The 18,653-nt window shown below is 30.3% G+C and overlaps 2 protein-coding genes and 1 long non-coding RNA gene across 14 annotated transcripts in view; 2 read left to right on the top strand and 1 right to left on the bottom strand.

Annotated features, from left to right (window-relative positions):
* The window catches only part of LOC135840476 (calcitonin gene-related peptide type 1 receptor-like), a 123,930-nt gene that overhangs the window by 39,992 nt on the left and 65,285 nt on the right, over window positions 1-18,653 (top strand). For 3 of the 12 annotated variants that reach the window (XM_065357045.1, XM_065357043.1, XM_065357042.1), the window contains one exon: window positions 10,014-13,558. The exons of the other annotated variants lie outside the window; for them this stretch is intronic. In XM_065357045.1, the coding sequence (XP_065213117.1) occupies window positions 10,650-12,392 (1,743 nt within the window). In that variant the 5' untranslated portion in view covers window positions 10,014-10,649 and the 3' untranslated portion in view covers window positions 12,393-13,558. Of the gene's footprint in view, window positions 1-10,013; window positions 13,559-18,653 lie in introns of those variants that run through there. 12 annotated transcript variants of the gene reach the window in all.
* Window positions 3-8,355, top strand: LOC135840482 (uncharacterized). The gene is made up of 2 exons (XR_010557751.1): window positions 3-1,171; window positions 7,098-8,355. It is a non-coding gene; the product is annotated as an uncharacterized LOC135840482 (long non-coding RNA).
* Window positions 8,006-10,014, bottom strand: LOC135840481 (uncharacterized). Its single transcript, XM_065357060.1, has 5 exons — window positions 9,350-10,014; window positions 9,073-9,237; window positions 8,667-8,864; window positions 8,363-8,569; window positions 8,006-8,175 (listed from the first exon to the last, which is right to left on the bottom strand). The coding sequence occupies exons 1-5, from the start codon at window positions 9,374-9,376 to the stop codon at window positions 8,155-8,157; spliced, it is 618 nt and encodes a 205-aa protein (XP_065213132.1). The 5' UTR covers window positions 9,377-10,014; the 3' UTR covers window positions 8,006-8,154.

Raw genomic sequence — 18,653 nt, 5'->3', positions numbered from 1 at the left:
TAGGTAGCCTACCTATAGTTACACATTACCTAAAACCTACGAAATTCATAATTATTGTGATGACACATGTAGGCAAAATATACGTAAAGTTAAAATCTGTTAAAAAAACGTAATATCGGCTGGCGCCACACAGCCTCACAGCCATAAAAATATGACGCGTGCCGAACATTGGTAAACCACTGACCACCCTTCCGAGTTGCTAATGTGCAACAAACGGTTCGTAATTGCAGTATTGCACATTACGAACCGTAAGCAATTTAAGTCAAAATGTCTAAGCAATTTAAGTCAAAATGTCTTTTAGCCAACCCTTTACATGATGATTTTTCCCTACAAATACTCTGGTGAGTCCAGGGTTTGGTATGATTCGGTTTTCTATCTTGTAGACGAAAGTCTTAAGTTTAGCTTCGGTTTAAGCTTATTGTTTCTGTATATACTTGTGTTAAATTCGTGAAATAAAGTGAAAGTATTAATTATTCAGTTTGTCGACTATTTAATTGAAAAGGTCCATAAGACCCATTACAATTTGGCGCCCAACGAAAAAAGAGCTTTGAAAGCTTTCGCGAATCAATTGAATTTTCGTGATTTTAAATTAAAAATCGTTTTTCTCAAAACGTAATTGAATACTTGAATTTTTTCGGCAAATTATTTGAATTTTCGTGATTTTTAGTAAAGTTTCAATTGAATTTTTCTTCTCATATCTACCGAATTTGAATTCGTGAATTTTTTTTCCTGTCATAAACGTAATTGAATACTGGAATTTTTTTTTAAATCAAAGTTGTGAATTTTTTATCGGAGATTTTTTTGGTGAATCTCAACGAATTTTTACGAATTTTAACGAATTTTTGTGAAGTTTCTTGTGTCCGAATCTGTAAAATCAAAAAACGTGAATTTTTTAAATCAAATTTCAACAAATTTTCGCGAATTCCAACAAATTTTTGTGAAGTTGTTTGTGTCCGAATCTGTAAAATTAAAAAACGTGAATTTTTTCATCGGAGATTTTTTTGTGAATTTCAACAAATTTTCCCGAATTTCAACAAATTTTCCCGAATTTCAACGAATTTTCCTGAAGTTTTTCGTGTCCGAATCTGTGAAGAAGTTCTTCTTGAAGGTCAACAGACGATTACTTCCTGGAAAGTGGTTTTCAAGTCAATTTTTCAATTCAATTTTCAAGGTAATTTCTCATCCTATATTATATTTTCATTTTATCTTCTCAGAATAATTGCTTTTTTTTTTGTGCTTTTTTGTGCTTTTTTTTTCCAATTTAAAAATATGTGTGCTTATTTCATATAATGAACGCTATTATTAAGTTTTTTAGAAATCTTTTTTTAAAATCAAACAAAAACAAAAACGCTCCTTCAAAATTAATTTTTGAAAATTCAGATACTGAACTGTACTTTTACGAATACAAGAGAAATCATAACACAAAACCGAACAAAATACCAAAAAAGACAACTAAAACTATTGACGTTGAATTACAGATAACAAAAAGACAAACTTTACCAAAAACTGAAAATTCTGACGACATTTATTGGTATCAGCCAAATTTGCAATTCAGATTTGATGAAACAGATCTAAATTGAATTTTTTCTGTTTCTCTCCTTTATTTTTCATGAGTGGTGGCAATTCCACAATTTTCAACCCCGAATCAGAAAAATCACCAAATAGTGCTCCATCCTCTGAAGAAAACGTATTAAATACTTCCGAATCCGACTCTGACAAATCAAAATTTGAATCCCCTGATTCGAAAGAAAATTCCCCAACCCAAGAACAAAACCAAGAAAAATCTACTCCAACTAGTCCATTATCAGTTCCCCAATCCATCAGTTGGATCTATTGTCTATCAGTAGCAGAAGCAGAATATTTGATAAAAAAATTAAATTTGACTTTTCCAAAAAAATTGACTCTAGATTCTTTTCGAAATTGTATTAAAACATTTATTAGTGAATCTGAAAAAAACAATAAGACAGCTAGGTATATTCACGCTAGTCTTGTAAAAAGACAAAACAGTTGTTATACTAGTAAAAGAGTTCAAACGGAAAATATGACAACACAAAAAGAAAAAATTTATGATCCTGAAAAATTTTCTGGTCTCAATAATGACCTATATAAATTTATTGATAGCTTCGAATTATGCTCTAAAGCAAATAATTGGAGCGACGAGCATCAAGCTAAAGTACTTCCAATGTACCTTTCGGAATTGGCATTGGAAGTCTTTAGAAATATTCCCAATCAAAAAACAAAATATTCTGAATTAAAAACACAATTTTTAGAGGCTTTCAATGAAAAAGCTCAGAAAGAAGCTAATGAAAATATCCTAATGACCAGATTCCAAAATGATGATGAAAAATTACTACAATATTTTACTGACATTTTGAATCTCTGTAATAGTGTCAACCCTATTATGGAAGAATCAGTAAAATGTAAACACATTTTAAAAGGTTTAAAAAATGACATTCATAAAGCAATTTCTCTTTTGGATAACTCAACTGTCGAAAAAATTAGGGCAAACTTACAAAAGTACGAATGCACGGAAAATCTTTTAAATTATAGGAAAAATCAGGATAAGGAATCAAGGCTTAAAAAAGTAGAAAATGAGCTATTTTTGCTCAAAAATTCGAATGTCGACAGTTTATGTGATTCAATAAATAACCTCGATATAAAACATGAAAATAATTATGCTACGATAGCCAAGTTTACTCCTCAACAGAATCCAACCCCCCCAAATAGGTTCCCCTTTCGCCCAGTACCCTTTTATCCTCAACGTTTTCGACCTCAACCATTTCGTCCCTTCTTTTTTGGACCACAACCTTTTCAACGTCAACCTTATCGTCCCCCACCACCTCCTCCTCGCCCATTTATGTTTCCACCTCCCCCATTTCCTCGCATCAATTTTCAAAGAAGTCAAATTGGATTTCATCCATTTAGACAAATATCTCCTGGTCCAAATCAACCTTTTCGTTTTGGGTCATATGGACCTAGACCTTATCAAAACCCAAATCAATCATATCAATTAAATCAACCACAATCAAGACCACAACGAAGAGATTTTTGTAGCCTATGCAAAAAAGTAGGCCATATCCGAGAAAAATGCAGATTAAATGACAAAAAAAAACGCCAATAATTTTTGGTAAAGATACCTCATCACAAATTTTATATTTTTTCTTGAACGAATTTCAGAAAACTGATTTTATTTTTAATCTAAATAGATATTCCGATTTAAAATATTTCAGTGATGAGGAAATATCTTCTTTTGGCTCAAATTTTTCAAAAACCAAAACAAACTGTATTCAAAAAAATCCATTTACAATAAAAAATTTTGAAATCAAAATTATTTTCAATAATAAAATATATACAGCTATAATTGATACAGGTAGTAATGTATCACTGATGTCAAATAAAATTTTAAAAGACTTCAAAAATTTATCTCCTTCTGATCTAGAAGTCTCAACAGCAGATAGTTCTTCCCTACCTATTATAGGTAAAATGAATATTTCAGTTCAAATTGAAAATATAAAATTTTCTCTTACAGTATACGTTGCTGAAAATTTGAATGCAGATTTTATTTTAGGTATCAGTTTTTTCATTGAAAATTCAGCCATAATTAACTTCAGTAAAAATACATTTTCGTTAGGAAATTATCCAAATAAATTGATTTTGCCAATGGATCATAAATGGCTCTCGTTGATAAATAAACAAACACCCGTCATGTTGTTGCATAATAAACTTATCGCTACTGCAGATATCGCGATTGCTGGGAAACAAACTCGTACATTTACAATAACAATAACCCCAACACAACTGACTCGAGGTATTTTTATGCACACTAACATTTTTGTCAACAGAACAGCTCCAGATTTAAATAATGATCAGAGACAGGCTGTCCTCTCCCTTTTAAAAAATTATTTGCACTTATTTTCGACTGACCCAACCAACATTGAAAGAGCAAATATCCCAGAATATGTCCTACAGGTCAAAGACAATACACCTGTTGTGTCAAGGGGATATAAATTATCTCCAATTGAAAGGCGCGAAATTAATAGGCAGATAAAATTAATGCTCAAAAATGGCATTCTAGAGAGATCAACTTCACATTATTGTTCCCCTGCTTTTTTATTACGAAAACCAGATGGCTCATATCGTTTCCTTTGTAATTTTCAAAAAATTAATCAAAAATTGTATCCAGACCATAATTCAGTCCCTCGAATCGAAAATATTATCATGGCCTTGGAAGGATCAAAATATTTTTGTCTACTTGACTGTAATGCAGGTTTCCATCAGATACCACTTGCTAAAAAGAGCAGATATTTAACAGCAATAATTGTAGATAATCAATTATATCAATTTACTCGTTTACCTCAAGGTTTAATGCTTTCACCTGCAGCTTTTAGTAAAGCTATAAATTCTGAATTTCATGACCTCTTATATGAAATATTAGTTGCATACATGGATGACTTGTGTGTTTTTGGCAGTTCTTTTCAAATAGCTTTAAAAAATTTAAAAGAAACTTTAAATAGACTAGATCGTTTAAAATTGAGATTAAAAACATCAAAATGCAAATTTTTCTTCAAAGAAGTGAACCTTTTAGGTCATAAAATTAATGGAACTTTGATCCAACCAATTGAAAAAAATATTGAAAGTATCCGAAAAATTAAACAACCAACCACAGTCACTGAATTGAGACAATTTTTAGGAATGTGTTCTCATTATTGAAAATTTATTAGAAATTTTTCAAGTATTACAAGCTGCCTATCTGATCTTACTAAAGGCAACCCAGCTAAAAAAGATAAAATTATTTGGAAAGAGGAACATGAAAAAGCATTTCAATTTCTCAAAAAAGCTCTAATTAATGATCCAATTTTAGCAATTTATAATGAATCTAGAGAAACGATAGTAGAAACAGACGCTTCAAATATAGCCATTGGAGGGGTCATCTCTCAAAAAAAATGAACTTGATGGAAAAATCCATCCTATTGCCTATTTCAGCAGAAAACTTCAACCACGACAGAAAAAATTGTGCACTTATGACCTGGAATTAACAGCTTTAGTTGAAACAATTTTGTACTTTCGAGAATATTTATTTGGTAAACATTTTTTCGTTTTTACTGATCATGCCCTCCTGATTCATTATAGAAAAATGAAGGAACCAAATTCTCGTATGGCGAGACTAATTTTAAAACTTTCAGAATTTGATTTTGAAATAAAACACAAACCTGGTAAAAATAATGTTGTCCCAGATTTTTTAAGCAGAATTGAAATTAACACAATTTCAACCAACCAAAATTTTGTGGCTGAGCAAATGAAAGACAATTTTTGTAAAAATTTAATTTCTTTATTGAAAAATGAAACAATTGAAATTCCATCATCTGAATTGAATAAATTCAAAAAAATTAGTCGTAGATATATCTTAAGTCCTGAAGGAATTCTCCAACTTAAACATCCCAAACAAAATCTTATCATAATACCATCCCATTTAATTAACGAAATAATTGCCTCATATCATGACAAAGCTATAGGCGGAGGACATTTTGGAATTCGAAAAACTATTGAAAAATTGCAAAATAAATTTCACTGGCAAAATTTAACCAAAGATGTTGAAAAATTTATAAAATCATGTCATGAATGCCAGCTAAGAAAATTGAAACCAGGACCAAAACCTGGACTTTTAAAACCAATCAAAGTGTTAGAATGTGATTTATTAAGCCATATTGAAATTGATTTTGTTGGTCCCCTTCCCACAAGTGAAGGAAAATCTTACATTTTAGTGGGAACGTGTAAGTCCACAAAAATGGCTTTCGCTAAACCAACAGGATCAGCAAACGCTTCGGCAGTTATTGACTTTATTTATGACCTAATTTGTCAATTTGGATGTCCACTTAAAATCACCTGTGACAATGGTAAACATTTTCATAATAAAGAATTTATGGAATTTTGCTCCAAAATTGGAATAAAATTAATTTTTAGTTCCACTTATTCCCCAACTACTCAAGGATCAGTTGAAAAATTGAACCATTCGTTATGTAAAACCCTAGCATACTATGTAAACGATGAAAAATCAAATTGGTCAAAACTGGTCAAATTTATTGTTTTTACATACAATATCACGCCTATATCAAATTTTCATAAATTATCTCCATACTTCCTAGTGTATGGGAGACATCCCAATTTACCCATAGATAATAAATTATCCATTAATTCATCATCTATGAAAGGAAGACTGGAAGAAATTGAACAATTGGATAAAATTAGGAAAAAGGTACCATCTTTAATTGAGCAAAATCAGCTGATTAATAAGAAAAATTATGACAAAAAGCATAAGGAATTGATTTTCAAGGTAGGCGAAACAGCACTTTTACAAAATCCTATTAAAGGAAAATTCATTCCTACTTATCTAGGACCAGTTAAAATTCTACATAAATTTTCTCCATTAAATTATGAAGTTGAGTATGAAACTAAGAAAAAAATAAAACGTGAGATTGTACATGTCAGACGATTAGAAAAATATCAAAAACGAAAATAGGGGAAATATTGAGAATTCTCAAAAATTTCGTGATCAATCTGTGCAGTTTTCCACTGGGCCCAGGAAGACGTTTCCTTAAAAAAGAAACACAGTATAGGTATCACATTTTTCCAAACATCCAATCAAAACTGAGCAGAATGAAAATTTACAAAAAAATATATCTGACCAATAATGCGATTTTTATCAATTTTCTGACCAATAATTTGTCACTGACAAATGTAATTATTTTTCTATGGCGATAATCACTTCTATTTTCAACACTGACCACTTCAGAAATTTCTTAGCAGAGAACGTACATAACTTGACAAAAAAATTACGTAAAATATTCCAACAGCAAGCTTGAGAAAAAAATCTTGCTTTGATTTTATAGTACTGTTACCTGCTACGTGATTTTAACCAATATAACCTCGCAGCTATCCTTATCTCTCGCTCTTTCTCTCTCTTCACTGTTTACTAACCTTCAGTGAACATATGCACGTGATTTTCTATTTTTAACTTCACCCACTAACCAACTAACACCAAGGTGTAACAATATGAACGATTCGTCAATATTTTACTCTCCTCTCTTTCTATCCTTCAGATGATTCCTTACAATGAACCTGAACCGTTAAGTCAAGCCACCAAAGCTCAAATAATGAGACTGGTCAATCATTACGTACATAGAGAAAAACAGACCATTATTTTCTACGATGACCATGATACATGGGATCTTGCGCACCCAGACGTTGCAGGGTACCATGTACCCTTCTTTAATGTGACCTGGGATGAAATTGACGATGTTCAAAGGACAATGAACAAACTTTTCTATTATTTAGGCATTGAAGCCTATGTATTTTTCATAACTGTGCCAAATAAAATTTTCGTTTTCGATGTAATAATTTCAAACAAACAAATTCTGCCCGAATTATTATTGAAACCTGGGCAATGAAACCAAAAATGGAAAAATGAAAAATTCTACTTTTTTTGCTATGTTATTTTTTCAATATTTTTATGCTAGTTTTTTATTATATCAAGCATGTACATAGGTAGCTTTTAATTATAAGTAGGGCAACCCAAAATATGCTCTCATTCAAGGTAAAGTACCTATTGAATAGGAATTATATTCGATTTTTCTTTGGAATGAAACATTTCCAAAATATTCATATACCCTACTTGAAAATTTAAATACAAATGGGTATCGTTTTCACTCGTTTTGATGAGCACAATTCATAATCATTAATTTTAAATTCGTCATTCCATCAATCAGCAAATCATAATCATCAAAAAACGACTGTGAACATGACATTTGCGATCTTCCGATCCTAAAACTGCTCAAAATATTCAATAAATTGTGAAATATGACGATTTTCAGCAGAAAATATTCAGAAATCTTTAAATTGAGCTCATTACAAAAAAAAACATTCAAAAAATATATTGGGTTGTCCCCATGAATAACAAACAGTAGTTTTTCTTATTGTATAATTTATTCTATAAAAATACGTATAAAAAACAAAAAAAAAACAATTAGTTTAAATACATACATATCTAATAACTGTACAAAAATTAATATTTTACCTTTTTTTTTACAGGTTAATTAAAATTACTTTTTACAATTTTTTTTTTCTCTCACTCTTTCTTCGGACTTGCTTGATATCAACTCAAACGTTTGAACGGTGCCTCTGAAAATTACAAAAACAAATACCTCAATAAAAATAAAACAAAACAAAAAAATTGTGATTGAAAAAATAAATAAATCAAATAAACAAATAAAAGAACCTTTTTTGGAAAAAACAAATGACAAAAAAAAAACCATAAAAACTTCGAAAACAAAATTCTAAATTTAAAAAAAAAAAGGAAAATAAATACCAATGGTGACGTTTCCAGTGATCTTGTAGGTAACCATAAGTAACATTCATCATAGGATGGCCCAAATCTAATGATATTTCTTTTGAGATCCACATAGTTTTGATAAGTAAAGGGAAATAATATCTTAAACTGCGGATGGACCTGAATTACATTAATATTCACCATACCTCCTTCGAACCGAACTTTTATTGTTTCCATTAAGTCCTTCTGAAAATACAAAAAAAAAATGTTACAAAAAAGTGTCAAAAATATGATTTTTTTTTTTAGACAAAAAAATGATGAAATTTTTTTTTTCCCAACTTACATGAATAGACCAAAAGTGGCTATTATAAAACCAGCACCGTGTAGACATACATGGGCTGTTAAAGCCTAATTCGTTATCAACACACATGGCCCTAGGGTCATTATGTGTTAAGAATCCCTTCGTAACACCATCAGCTTTCAAGTATGAATGTCGTAGTGGAAATCTGAATTGATCAACAGTTCTATTTGACCTAGGAACCTGAAAATTTTGAAATAAAAATTAATAAATAAAGCTAATCAAAACACAAAAAAATACGTAAATTTTGATTTTTTGCCAAACTTTAAGGAAATAATTTGAATTTTGAACTTGAAATTTTCAACAAAAAAAAAGTTTAAAAATAATAATAGGAAGTATTCTAATTCGAAAATTTGAATTACTTTTTGAAAATTCTATTAATTATTTGTACCTCAACAAAATGATGTCCAGTTGCCTGTGGTTCAGCAATCTGAGGCTCTGGTACTAAATTTATGCTAGATGGTCCCGCCTGGGGCTCCATCTGCGGCTCCATCTGGGGCTCCACGGTGGAATTTTTTGGCATTTCCAATTCGAGGATCATAGCATTTAAACTTGTCTACAAACAAAACCAAAAAAAAAAAAGTAAAGGTATCAAAACTCAAAAATCAAAAAAAAAAAATGTGAATTATTCTTTAAAAATTTTTTTTTTAAATCAACAAAAAACATACCTCATTTGGTTGTTCAGCATTTGTCATCTCCTGGATGAAGTCTACAGGCTGAAATTCCTCACTTTCAAAATCTATTTCATTCAAACCTAAAAATTGAGAAATTCCATAATTATTTATTTAACACGAAAACCCTTAAAATTATAATCAAAATTTATTCCCCCCTACAATTTTTTGAAAAAAAATACACCAATTTAATGATAAAAATAGAATCAAAAATTCACTTACCAGCAAGAAAGTCATTGTTCTGAGAATCCATTGTAACTCAAATTAATTAAAAAGGAATAAAATAAGAAAATAAAATAAAAAAAATATATCAACTTTTCACAAAAATTTTACACACAAAACTGATAAAAATCAAGATTTTTTTTCTGGTTCACAATACACCTTTGAACACCTCAAACAAGCAAGCATAAGAAGTACGTACTGTACATTGACAAACCTCCAGATATGGAAACAAATCTTATCTTTTAGCAAAATTCCATATCTTTTCTACCTTCTCCAGTTATCCAGTTACATTGTTTTGGAAAAACCTCACGCACCATAATACATACAAGGTGTAGGCAAATACTTTGTTATCTTTCTCTGGCATAGCATGGAAACACAACATCTTGGTAAAATTACTTATACATGGTAGAACAAATTAATTAATTCAATTTTTTTTCAGATGGTACAAATTTTTGAAATCTCAAATATTGCAAAAAAAAGTGTGACAGCATTCGTTGACATTTTTATACATGACAGAAACACATTTCCAATTGTATATTGCGGAAGTAGATTCCGCTGGGATGAGTCGAAAGTAACCATAGCGCCTATTGGCCCAATTCGGATTTCAGTGAATGATCCGATCGAAACCGTCATCAAATTAATTAAAAAGATGCTGTCAATTCTAGACTACAATGTATACGTTTATTACGATGAATTGCCATACGCTTTAAATATGTATGACATAATAATTTCTAGAACAGAGATCAACATAAACGATTTGAGAGCTGATTAATTTTTTTTTGATATCTCCAAATTTTTTTTTTCAAGTCTTTGAAATATTAATTTTTTTTCAATTTTTTGTATGTAAGTATTTTTAACCCCCCCCCCCACATATGACTTAATGATATTTTGAAAATCTCCCCCCTCAGGATGCTGACCTTTTTGTAAATACCCCCCCCCCCCCACATTTTTGTTCTTTCCAATTATTTTTATTTTCTTTCCAAACTTTTGTTTTTGAATTTTTTTTGCTGCTTAAAAACTTTTTAATATTCTTTACTTAACATTTTTTTTTCTGTCTTTTCTTTCAATTTCCAGAATGTTGACATTTTTGGTATTCTACTCTCTTTTCAAAATTTCTTCTACTGAAAACCTATTCACTGAAATTATTCCTGGATCCTTTATATCTGAAATTGAAAATATAGTTGTCTATGAAAAATCCATTCCCTATAAATTTATCTTAAATTATACTTTTCTGAATAGTAATCCTACTAATTCTTCCTATGAATATCCTCCCAATACCAATTGTGAAATGAAAGATGAATGCACCTATACTCATGATTTCTACAAAGCACTGACAAGATTGGACTCCTTCATTGATAATCAACTTCAACAAACTCGTTTTGATGCAAAAATATTAAATGAACATTCAAGAAGAAAAAGATCATTTCTACTAGGAAAACTTTATGGTAATTTCCTAGAATTTTGTTGTGATGTAGTCACTAAAGATGATCTCTACCCATTATTTGTCAACCAGCAAGAATTAACAGCCAATTATAAAAATTTAAAAGAAGCCTTAATTGAAACACATGCAGATATTTTCAATATTTCCACAGAACTTAAATCATTCTCTAAACTAATTCATGCAAATATTGAAATGATAACTCAAACAATAGACACACTCTCTACCACTTTGGAAAAATTTGCAGACCTTTTTGCAGCAGATAGATCCACATATCCAGTACTAATATCAATTCTAGAGAAAACATTCTATAATTCGTTTTTCTCATCCATTATTGAACATTGTAAAGAGCACAAGCTTCCATCTTCAATTATCTCTCCAGAAAGCTTGAAATATTACATTGAAGTTTTGAAAACCAATATTGAAAAATTTAATTACACCATAGCCATACCTACTTCAGAAATTTTGGAATACTATACCAGAAGTATCACACATTGTCAAATTTCAGAACAGCAGATTTTATTAGAAATTCGAGTGCCTTTGAAAAAAATTAATTCAGACTGGAAATTATTCAAATATACTCCAATCTACTTCAGAAATAAAGAAGAGCTCTGTATTCTGAACACTGAGCAAATGCTAATTGCTTTTGATTCTGGAAAACAAATTATCAGAGAAATTACAGGAACAGCATTAAAAAAATGTGATCTTTCAAGACAGTTATGTTTTTTGGACTATTTTGATTCCACCTATGAATCACCAGAATGTGCAAAATCATTAATCCTTGGAAAACAACTTCAAGAATTAAATACAGTGTGCAATTTTAAATGCGAGCACATGCATTCAAAAACAATAATTAGAAAAATTCAAGAAAATATTTACATCATTTCCAATCCTCAAAAATTTCTTTTCCTTCACAACTCTTCAAAATCAGATACTATTCCTTTAGAGATAAATTATAATCAATCTGGTGCAATAAAAATTCAACTCCCTTGTGATTTTGAATTACTTTTAAAAACTGATGAGGAAACCCAAATTCTGATCCCACAAGGATTTCCTTGCATAAAAACTTCTGAAAATACCTTACATCTAAACAGACTACTTCCCTTGCAATGGACTAAATTAGATAATAGCAAAATAGATTTTCACCCCTTTAGTCCCTTAAAATTTAAAAATATTACAAAAATTTTTAATGAAAATTGGAAGGAACAAACCCCCTCTTTTAATATTAAAGAAAACCCCCAAATATTTGAAAACAAATTAAGAGATATAATTTTAAATGATATTCAGACTCCCTTGTATGGAGGACATACTATTAGCAGTATTATTTTTACAATATGGTTAATTGTTTTAAGTGTATTAATTTTAAAAAAATATTGTTAAAATAATTTTACTTATCTTTTTAGAAAAAATTTTATGTATAAATAACAAAAAAAAGAGAAAAAAATGCATAAAACAAAAAAAAAATGAAAAAAAAAAGAAAGAAAAAAAAAAAGAGAAAAAAAAAAAAAAAAAAAGATGTGTATTTTTTTAAATACTCATTTTTTTTCAAAAATCTCTACTCATAATACCTCATATTTACATTCCATTGATATTTTTTTTAGATTTTTTGTAATTAGATTTTTTATATTTAGATTTTTTATGTTTAGATTTCTTATAATTCGATTTATTATAATTTGATTTTTTATAATACCATTTTTCATAATACCATTTTTTATAATAACATTTTCTATGTATAATTATATTTTTATACTAACCAACAAAAAAAAAAATTTTTGTTTTTGAGATGTATACCTCTAGTACTTGTATATTATAAATTTAGAGAAAAAACAAAAAGCAAACAGACTCTGGACTCATAATCAAGTATCTTGTCCCATTTTTAATTTTTTTTTGGGAAAATATATTTATTTATTAATATTTTTTTTTTGGGTAAAAGACAAAATTGAAAAAATGATAATAAACCGAATGGAAACTTTCTAAAATTGAAAATTACCCCCCCCCCTTGTCCCCTTTCACAATCTATTCCATAGTCAAATTTTTTTTTCAAGTGTGGCAAATTTTGGGAAATTAAATTTCTTTTTGAATTTTGGGAAAAGTGTGGTCACTTTTTTGGGAGAAAGGAAATATTGTGATGACACATGTAGGCAAAATATACGTAAAGTTAAAATCTGTTAAAAAAACGTAATATCGGCTGGCGCCACACAGCCTCACAGCCATAAAAATATGACGCGTGCCGAACATTGGTAAACCACTGACCACCCTTCCGAGTTGCTAATGTGCAACAAACGGTTCGTAATTGCAGTATTGCACATTACGAACCGTAAGCAATTTAAGTCAAAATGTCTAAGCAATTTAAGTCAAAATGTCTTTTAGCCAACCCTTTACATGATGATTTTTCCCTACAAATACTCTGGTGAGTCCAGGGTTTGGTATGATTCGGTTTTCTATCTTGTAGACGAAAGTCTTAAGTTTAGCTTCGGTTTAAGCTTATTGTTTCTGTATATACTTGTGTTAAATTCGTGAAATAAAGTGAAAGTATTAATTATTCAGTTTGTCGACTATTTAATTGAAAAGGTCCATAAGACCCATTACATTATTCATACATTTTTTGCAGCTTTTAGCTCATAATTATATGTCCAAAACTATATCGTAATTCAGAGTTTTGAAATTTTAATGAATTGTTGAGCGTGATTATACATATGTAAATAGTCAATATCTTAAGAAAAGAAGTTATATACGAAAGCTCGCAATAAGCTTGCAAAATCAAATAGAATAAACGCTACCTGTGGTACTTATAGCGTAGGTAGCTCTTATCCTATTAATTTCGTGCACGAAATTTTCATGTGTGAAAGTTAGAAATTTCGCATGGACTGAAAGATTTTATTCTGCATGGCACAACTAATTGAATTAACTTTTTACGGTTGAAGTGCTCGAAAGTAGGTAGTTTTGCTACTGAAACCCGAGAAATGTTAATTTGAAGATAATGTCATCCATTCAACCCATTTAAGATATGAGATTTGCCCTCTCACATGTTCCAAGATTTTTACCAACATCGGTGCCAGGTGAACTTTTTTCTAAACTGACTGCTCGTATAGGTAGTGAGAATGGATAGGTAAATGGGAACACAAAACAAAATTTAGCCTGTAATTTCAACCGTCCTGGGTGCTTTCATTTTTTTGGTTTCGTTTTGTGTGCCGTTTAGAATTTCAAAAAGATTGCGCAATGTACTCGAATTGTACCTATGTACTACAACGAGATTACACGAGTAATTTTCACGTATATGAAAATTGAATTCGGCCAATTTGACCACGACGAACACTACTCCACCGACGACGGTTAAATCGCATTTAAAAGTATTAACGTGCTCAGTGGCCGACCGAATACAATGTAATAAAACATTTTCTGTCATTTGGCTAAGCTAATAAATCGTATTGTTTTGATCTGAAACACCGCCGTTGAGAAAAATACCACAGGATGGTTTTTTGTAACGGCTACGATGGTGTTTATACGTTGGTACTCGCGACCCTTGTCATATTTAGTAAAAATTTTATTGCCAAGTTGATTTATGATTATATAGTACATTTCATAAGCTGACCAGTTTTGTTAAAATTTCCTTTTTTAAAAAAATATAAAAACGAGTACGTATAATTAATTGAAGCTCATTTTGCATTTTTTTTCCTCATCGTCGTCGTCGTCGTCTTATATATTGTATAGTGTATGTATACCTTGTTTTTATATTTTGGTTTTCGCGTACCATAGCGAGTTTTCCGAAACCGAAACGACCACACACGTGTATCCCTTTTTGAATCAATTTATCGTCCTCTTTTTGACGATATTTCGGCTAACTTTTTCTTTTTCGAAACGTATATGAAACTTCCTCTATTATTATTTTAAGAGAAATCATGCTGTGGGTTCGCGGGGATTCGATATTTTGAGCATTTTTATTTTATTTCATATCTTTCAACAGTGACGAAAACATACGGCTGTGTTTCCTCTCAAAATACATAGTAAGAGCACGTTCAACTTTTCGCGAGTGAAAACTTTGTTCCGAATTAGGTTACCTACTCAGTTACGATTGACAATATTTTTGTTTTTGGTGTTGGTGTTTTTTTTTATATATATGTACAGTTGTTATTATATTTTTCAAATATGACCACGTTGATTATTTTTTGGCGGGGAAGGGGGTGGGGGTGCGGGGGTTAAGAGAGTCACACCGAATATAATATATCCGATTGTAATTTGTTCACGGGGGGGGGGGGGGGGTTAAATGTTTTTACCGAACTTTGTAGGTTACTTTTTTTTCATTTTCTATAATTTTCATAAGAATAAAAAATTATTCCTTCTTTTTTTCTTTATTTTTTTTTCAAAAATGCAATTCCAATAAAAGTGTTGAATTGTTCCAAAATTTTCGAAGATGAAAAAAAAAATGAAAGTTGAACTAGGGGATCATTCTAAGTTCCAACCTTCGATTTGAACGGGACCATAATCTTTAAACAAAAGCATGGTCGAAAATCCAAACTTTCACTAGGTATTTTCAGTAATTTGATGTTTAAAAAAAAGTATTAATTCAGTAAACGTGTTGAAAAGTAGTCCTGAAATAAACAGTAATTTTCACGAACCGAGTTTCACCTTTTCGAAATTCGTTCTGGAGCCTTTAGTGTGATTTTCGATTTCTTTAGAACTTTTGTTGAATTTCTCCAAAAAGCGCAAAACTGCAAAAATCCATTTGGAGAATTAAGAATCGACTTGAGAAGTTGAGGCTTCTTCTAATCTCGTTTTATAAGTTTATTCACATTTGAGCCATTCTCCAAATATGTAGGTAGACTTGGACATATTGAATGAGTATATGTACCTATAATATTTTCTGTTTGCAAGAACATTTTCAAAATTTGAATTATGTAATGGCAGTAAACTAGTCTAAAATTAACTCTTTGAATCTGAATTTCCCCATTTTCGAACATTCAGGAGCCTCCAGTGCAATTTTCGACTCCTCCAGAATTTTTAAATTTCTCCAGAGGGACTGGAAATGAATTTAGGCTGCTAGAAATTGAGTTTTCGCTCAAGTTTATCAACATCTGAGAAAATTTTCAGATGGATATTTTGTATGTTTTTTTTTAAATATATTTTTTCCTTTATAAATTGGTATTTAGGCTCGTTCAAATCGGAGGCGGATTTATCTCGATAGTTCTCTTTCAAGTAAACAGTATGCAACTGAGAAATAAGTGTTTTAAAGGACGTGGAATCCAAAAAAAGACCATTGAAAGAAAATTCGCATTTTATTAGAAGGTGGTGAAATTTTTAGTTCTTTATGAAAAAAATTGTATGCAATGTTTCGCAGTTCCACATTAAGTGAAAGCTCACTTTAAAAATAGATTTTTACGATCTGCCTCTTTTAATTGAAATACTTTTCACAATTTTTGTACGTGTTGATTTTTTTTTTTGAATTTTATTATTTTGAAACACAAATGAAGCAAAAAATTTGCGAATTTCGTCTCTTTTTTTATGTCAATTTGGCAAATTAATTTTTCAACTTTATCCTTTTTCTCAATTTAGAAAAAATATAATGATCTGCCTACTTGAGAAAAGAAATCGTGGAAGGTCACTTTGTTATTCCAGTCTTATTCGGTCTTTTGCTGGATTAAAAAATGAAGAAAAATAAAAAGAATGAAGTATTTTATGGTAAAAACTTGACTTCGGCAGGTATTTTTGAGTGAATTTTTGTAGATCATAAAAAAAAACAACACCTATATTGTAAGTTGTAAATACTAAGTATGATTTGATTGACGAGATAATACGTATTAAAAATCGAAATAAATATTCTTCTCGTCACAAATTGAAATTTATTCGATACGCATTCGTAATCAATTATCAGTGACTGTTCGAATTGCCAAAAGGGTACGTGGAAGTTTTAAATTTTCTTGATTGCTGTATCGCATAACAGTACTTTTCGATTTCATTACAAGCGGAAACTCGTTTGATGTTTGCATATAAATTCAAATCAAATCAACTCGGCGTGAAATTAATGCGTATCATTGGCAAATTTCAACTTGTGTGTAAAATCTCATTGATATATTTCATCTCAGGGCACACTACATACTACATAGTACATAGACATTCATACTTATCGACTTGTTTTTATGTACATTTTTTCATTTGTACGCATTCTCTTATCATGATATTTTATACCTACCTGGTAGGTATAGGTAGGCATTAGTAAGTATAGGTAAGATACCTATGAATGGCAATGGCAGATATTTTGAGAGATACTATCAGTACATATGTTTAAATTTACCAAGAAAAATTTTTTAATTGAATTTCATCGTAAAGAATCCTCTTAAGGAAAAATTGAATCAACTGGCATTTTTTTTTTTTTTCAGGAATACTTTTACTTATTTCTCGGTTTGATTTGAAATGAAATAATACCCAATGGTTGGTGTGCAGCTGCTGAATTTTATTGAATTTATTTGCATTTCGTTAATCAGTAGTATGAAAAGTGATTTTTTATAGCAATTTTAATTAGTAAAATTGCAGATTTATTCTAATGGTGTTTCATCTTATTGTATTAGAGGAGCTCACGGTGTTGCGAGGAGTGTTTTTTCGTCTGGAAAATTACGATTTCTCTAAAATGCGTCCTATAGACATTACTTTAGGTTTTATTTATGGTCGAGCTTCGACAAAACAATTAAATTTAGCGTTTTATAAAGTTTGCGATATTATACGACGAAACCTTTTAAGCTCGTATTTCTAATCTAATTGATGTAAAACTATGTAATAGTAGGCTATCAAAAGCAATAAAAAATTTATCTATGTAAAATTTTCAAAATGAAAATTTGTAAAAATACTCGTATATCTTCATGTAAAATTTACCAATTCATTCAGCCGATATGAAATTTTGAGAAAACTTTTCTTACGAAGAAAAAAAATTAAACGAAAGGATTTATAAAACAACTGAAAACATATTATACTTACCTCTACAGCTTTCATTTGATTCATATACTTAGATGTAGTAACCATATCATATTTTATCTCGTAAAATATCGTAAAATCTTGTTAAACCTTGTAGAACTTGGAATCAACCAGACAAAAATAATTAGAGGGAAAAAAGCTCAGACACAATTGTGAAATTGGCGAAATAAACTCGTGTAATCCTAAAGAAAAGGTTTGCCAAAGATGTATAATCCTGCATCCAATTCGACTACCCTACAAAGTCCTCAAGAAAAATCACATCGGGAAACCTATATCTTCATAATATAAATTGGTTGTCCCACACCCACACTCGAGTCCATAGAAGAAAATCCGATCAAAACGCTATAACTTATTTGTACACAAACCACAAAAGTTTCAATGAATGGGTAGAAAATCACTCGTAGGTAGGAACTCCATACCCATCTTGAAGGAGGACTTTCTCGTACCCTGCTGAAGAAAAAAAAAGGTGCTAGGAGCATTCACCGAGTATGGATGGTAAAGCACACAGTAATCAGCTGGTAATCTGTTTAAAGCCACAATTTATCGTAATTTCCTCGTGCAAAATGCGAATATATCCGTAATAGAAGAGTCTCATTTAATTTGAACGATCGTCATAAACCATATCCACGCTGCTTCATACTATATAGTCTACCTGATGTATATTCATATACGCCATAA

Source organism: Planococcus citri, chromosome 3 (assembly GCF_950023065.1).
Source record: "Planococcus citri chromosome 3, ihPlaCitr1.1, whole genome shotgun sequence".
NCBI classification, from domain to species: Eukaryota; Metazoa; Arthropoda; class Insecta; order Hemiptera; family Pseudococcidae; genus Planococcus; species Planococcus citri.
This window is presented reverse-complemented; position numbering and strand designations above follow the sequence as displayed.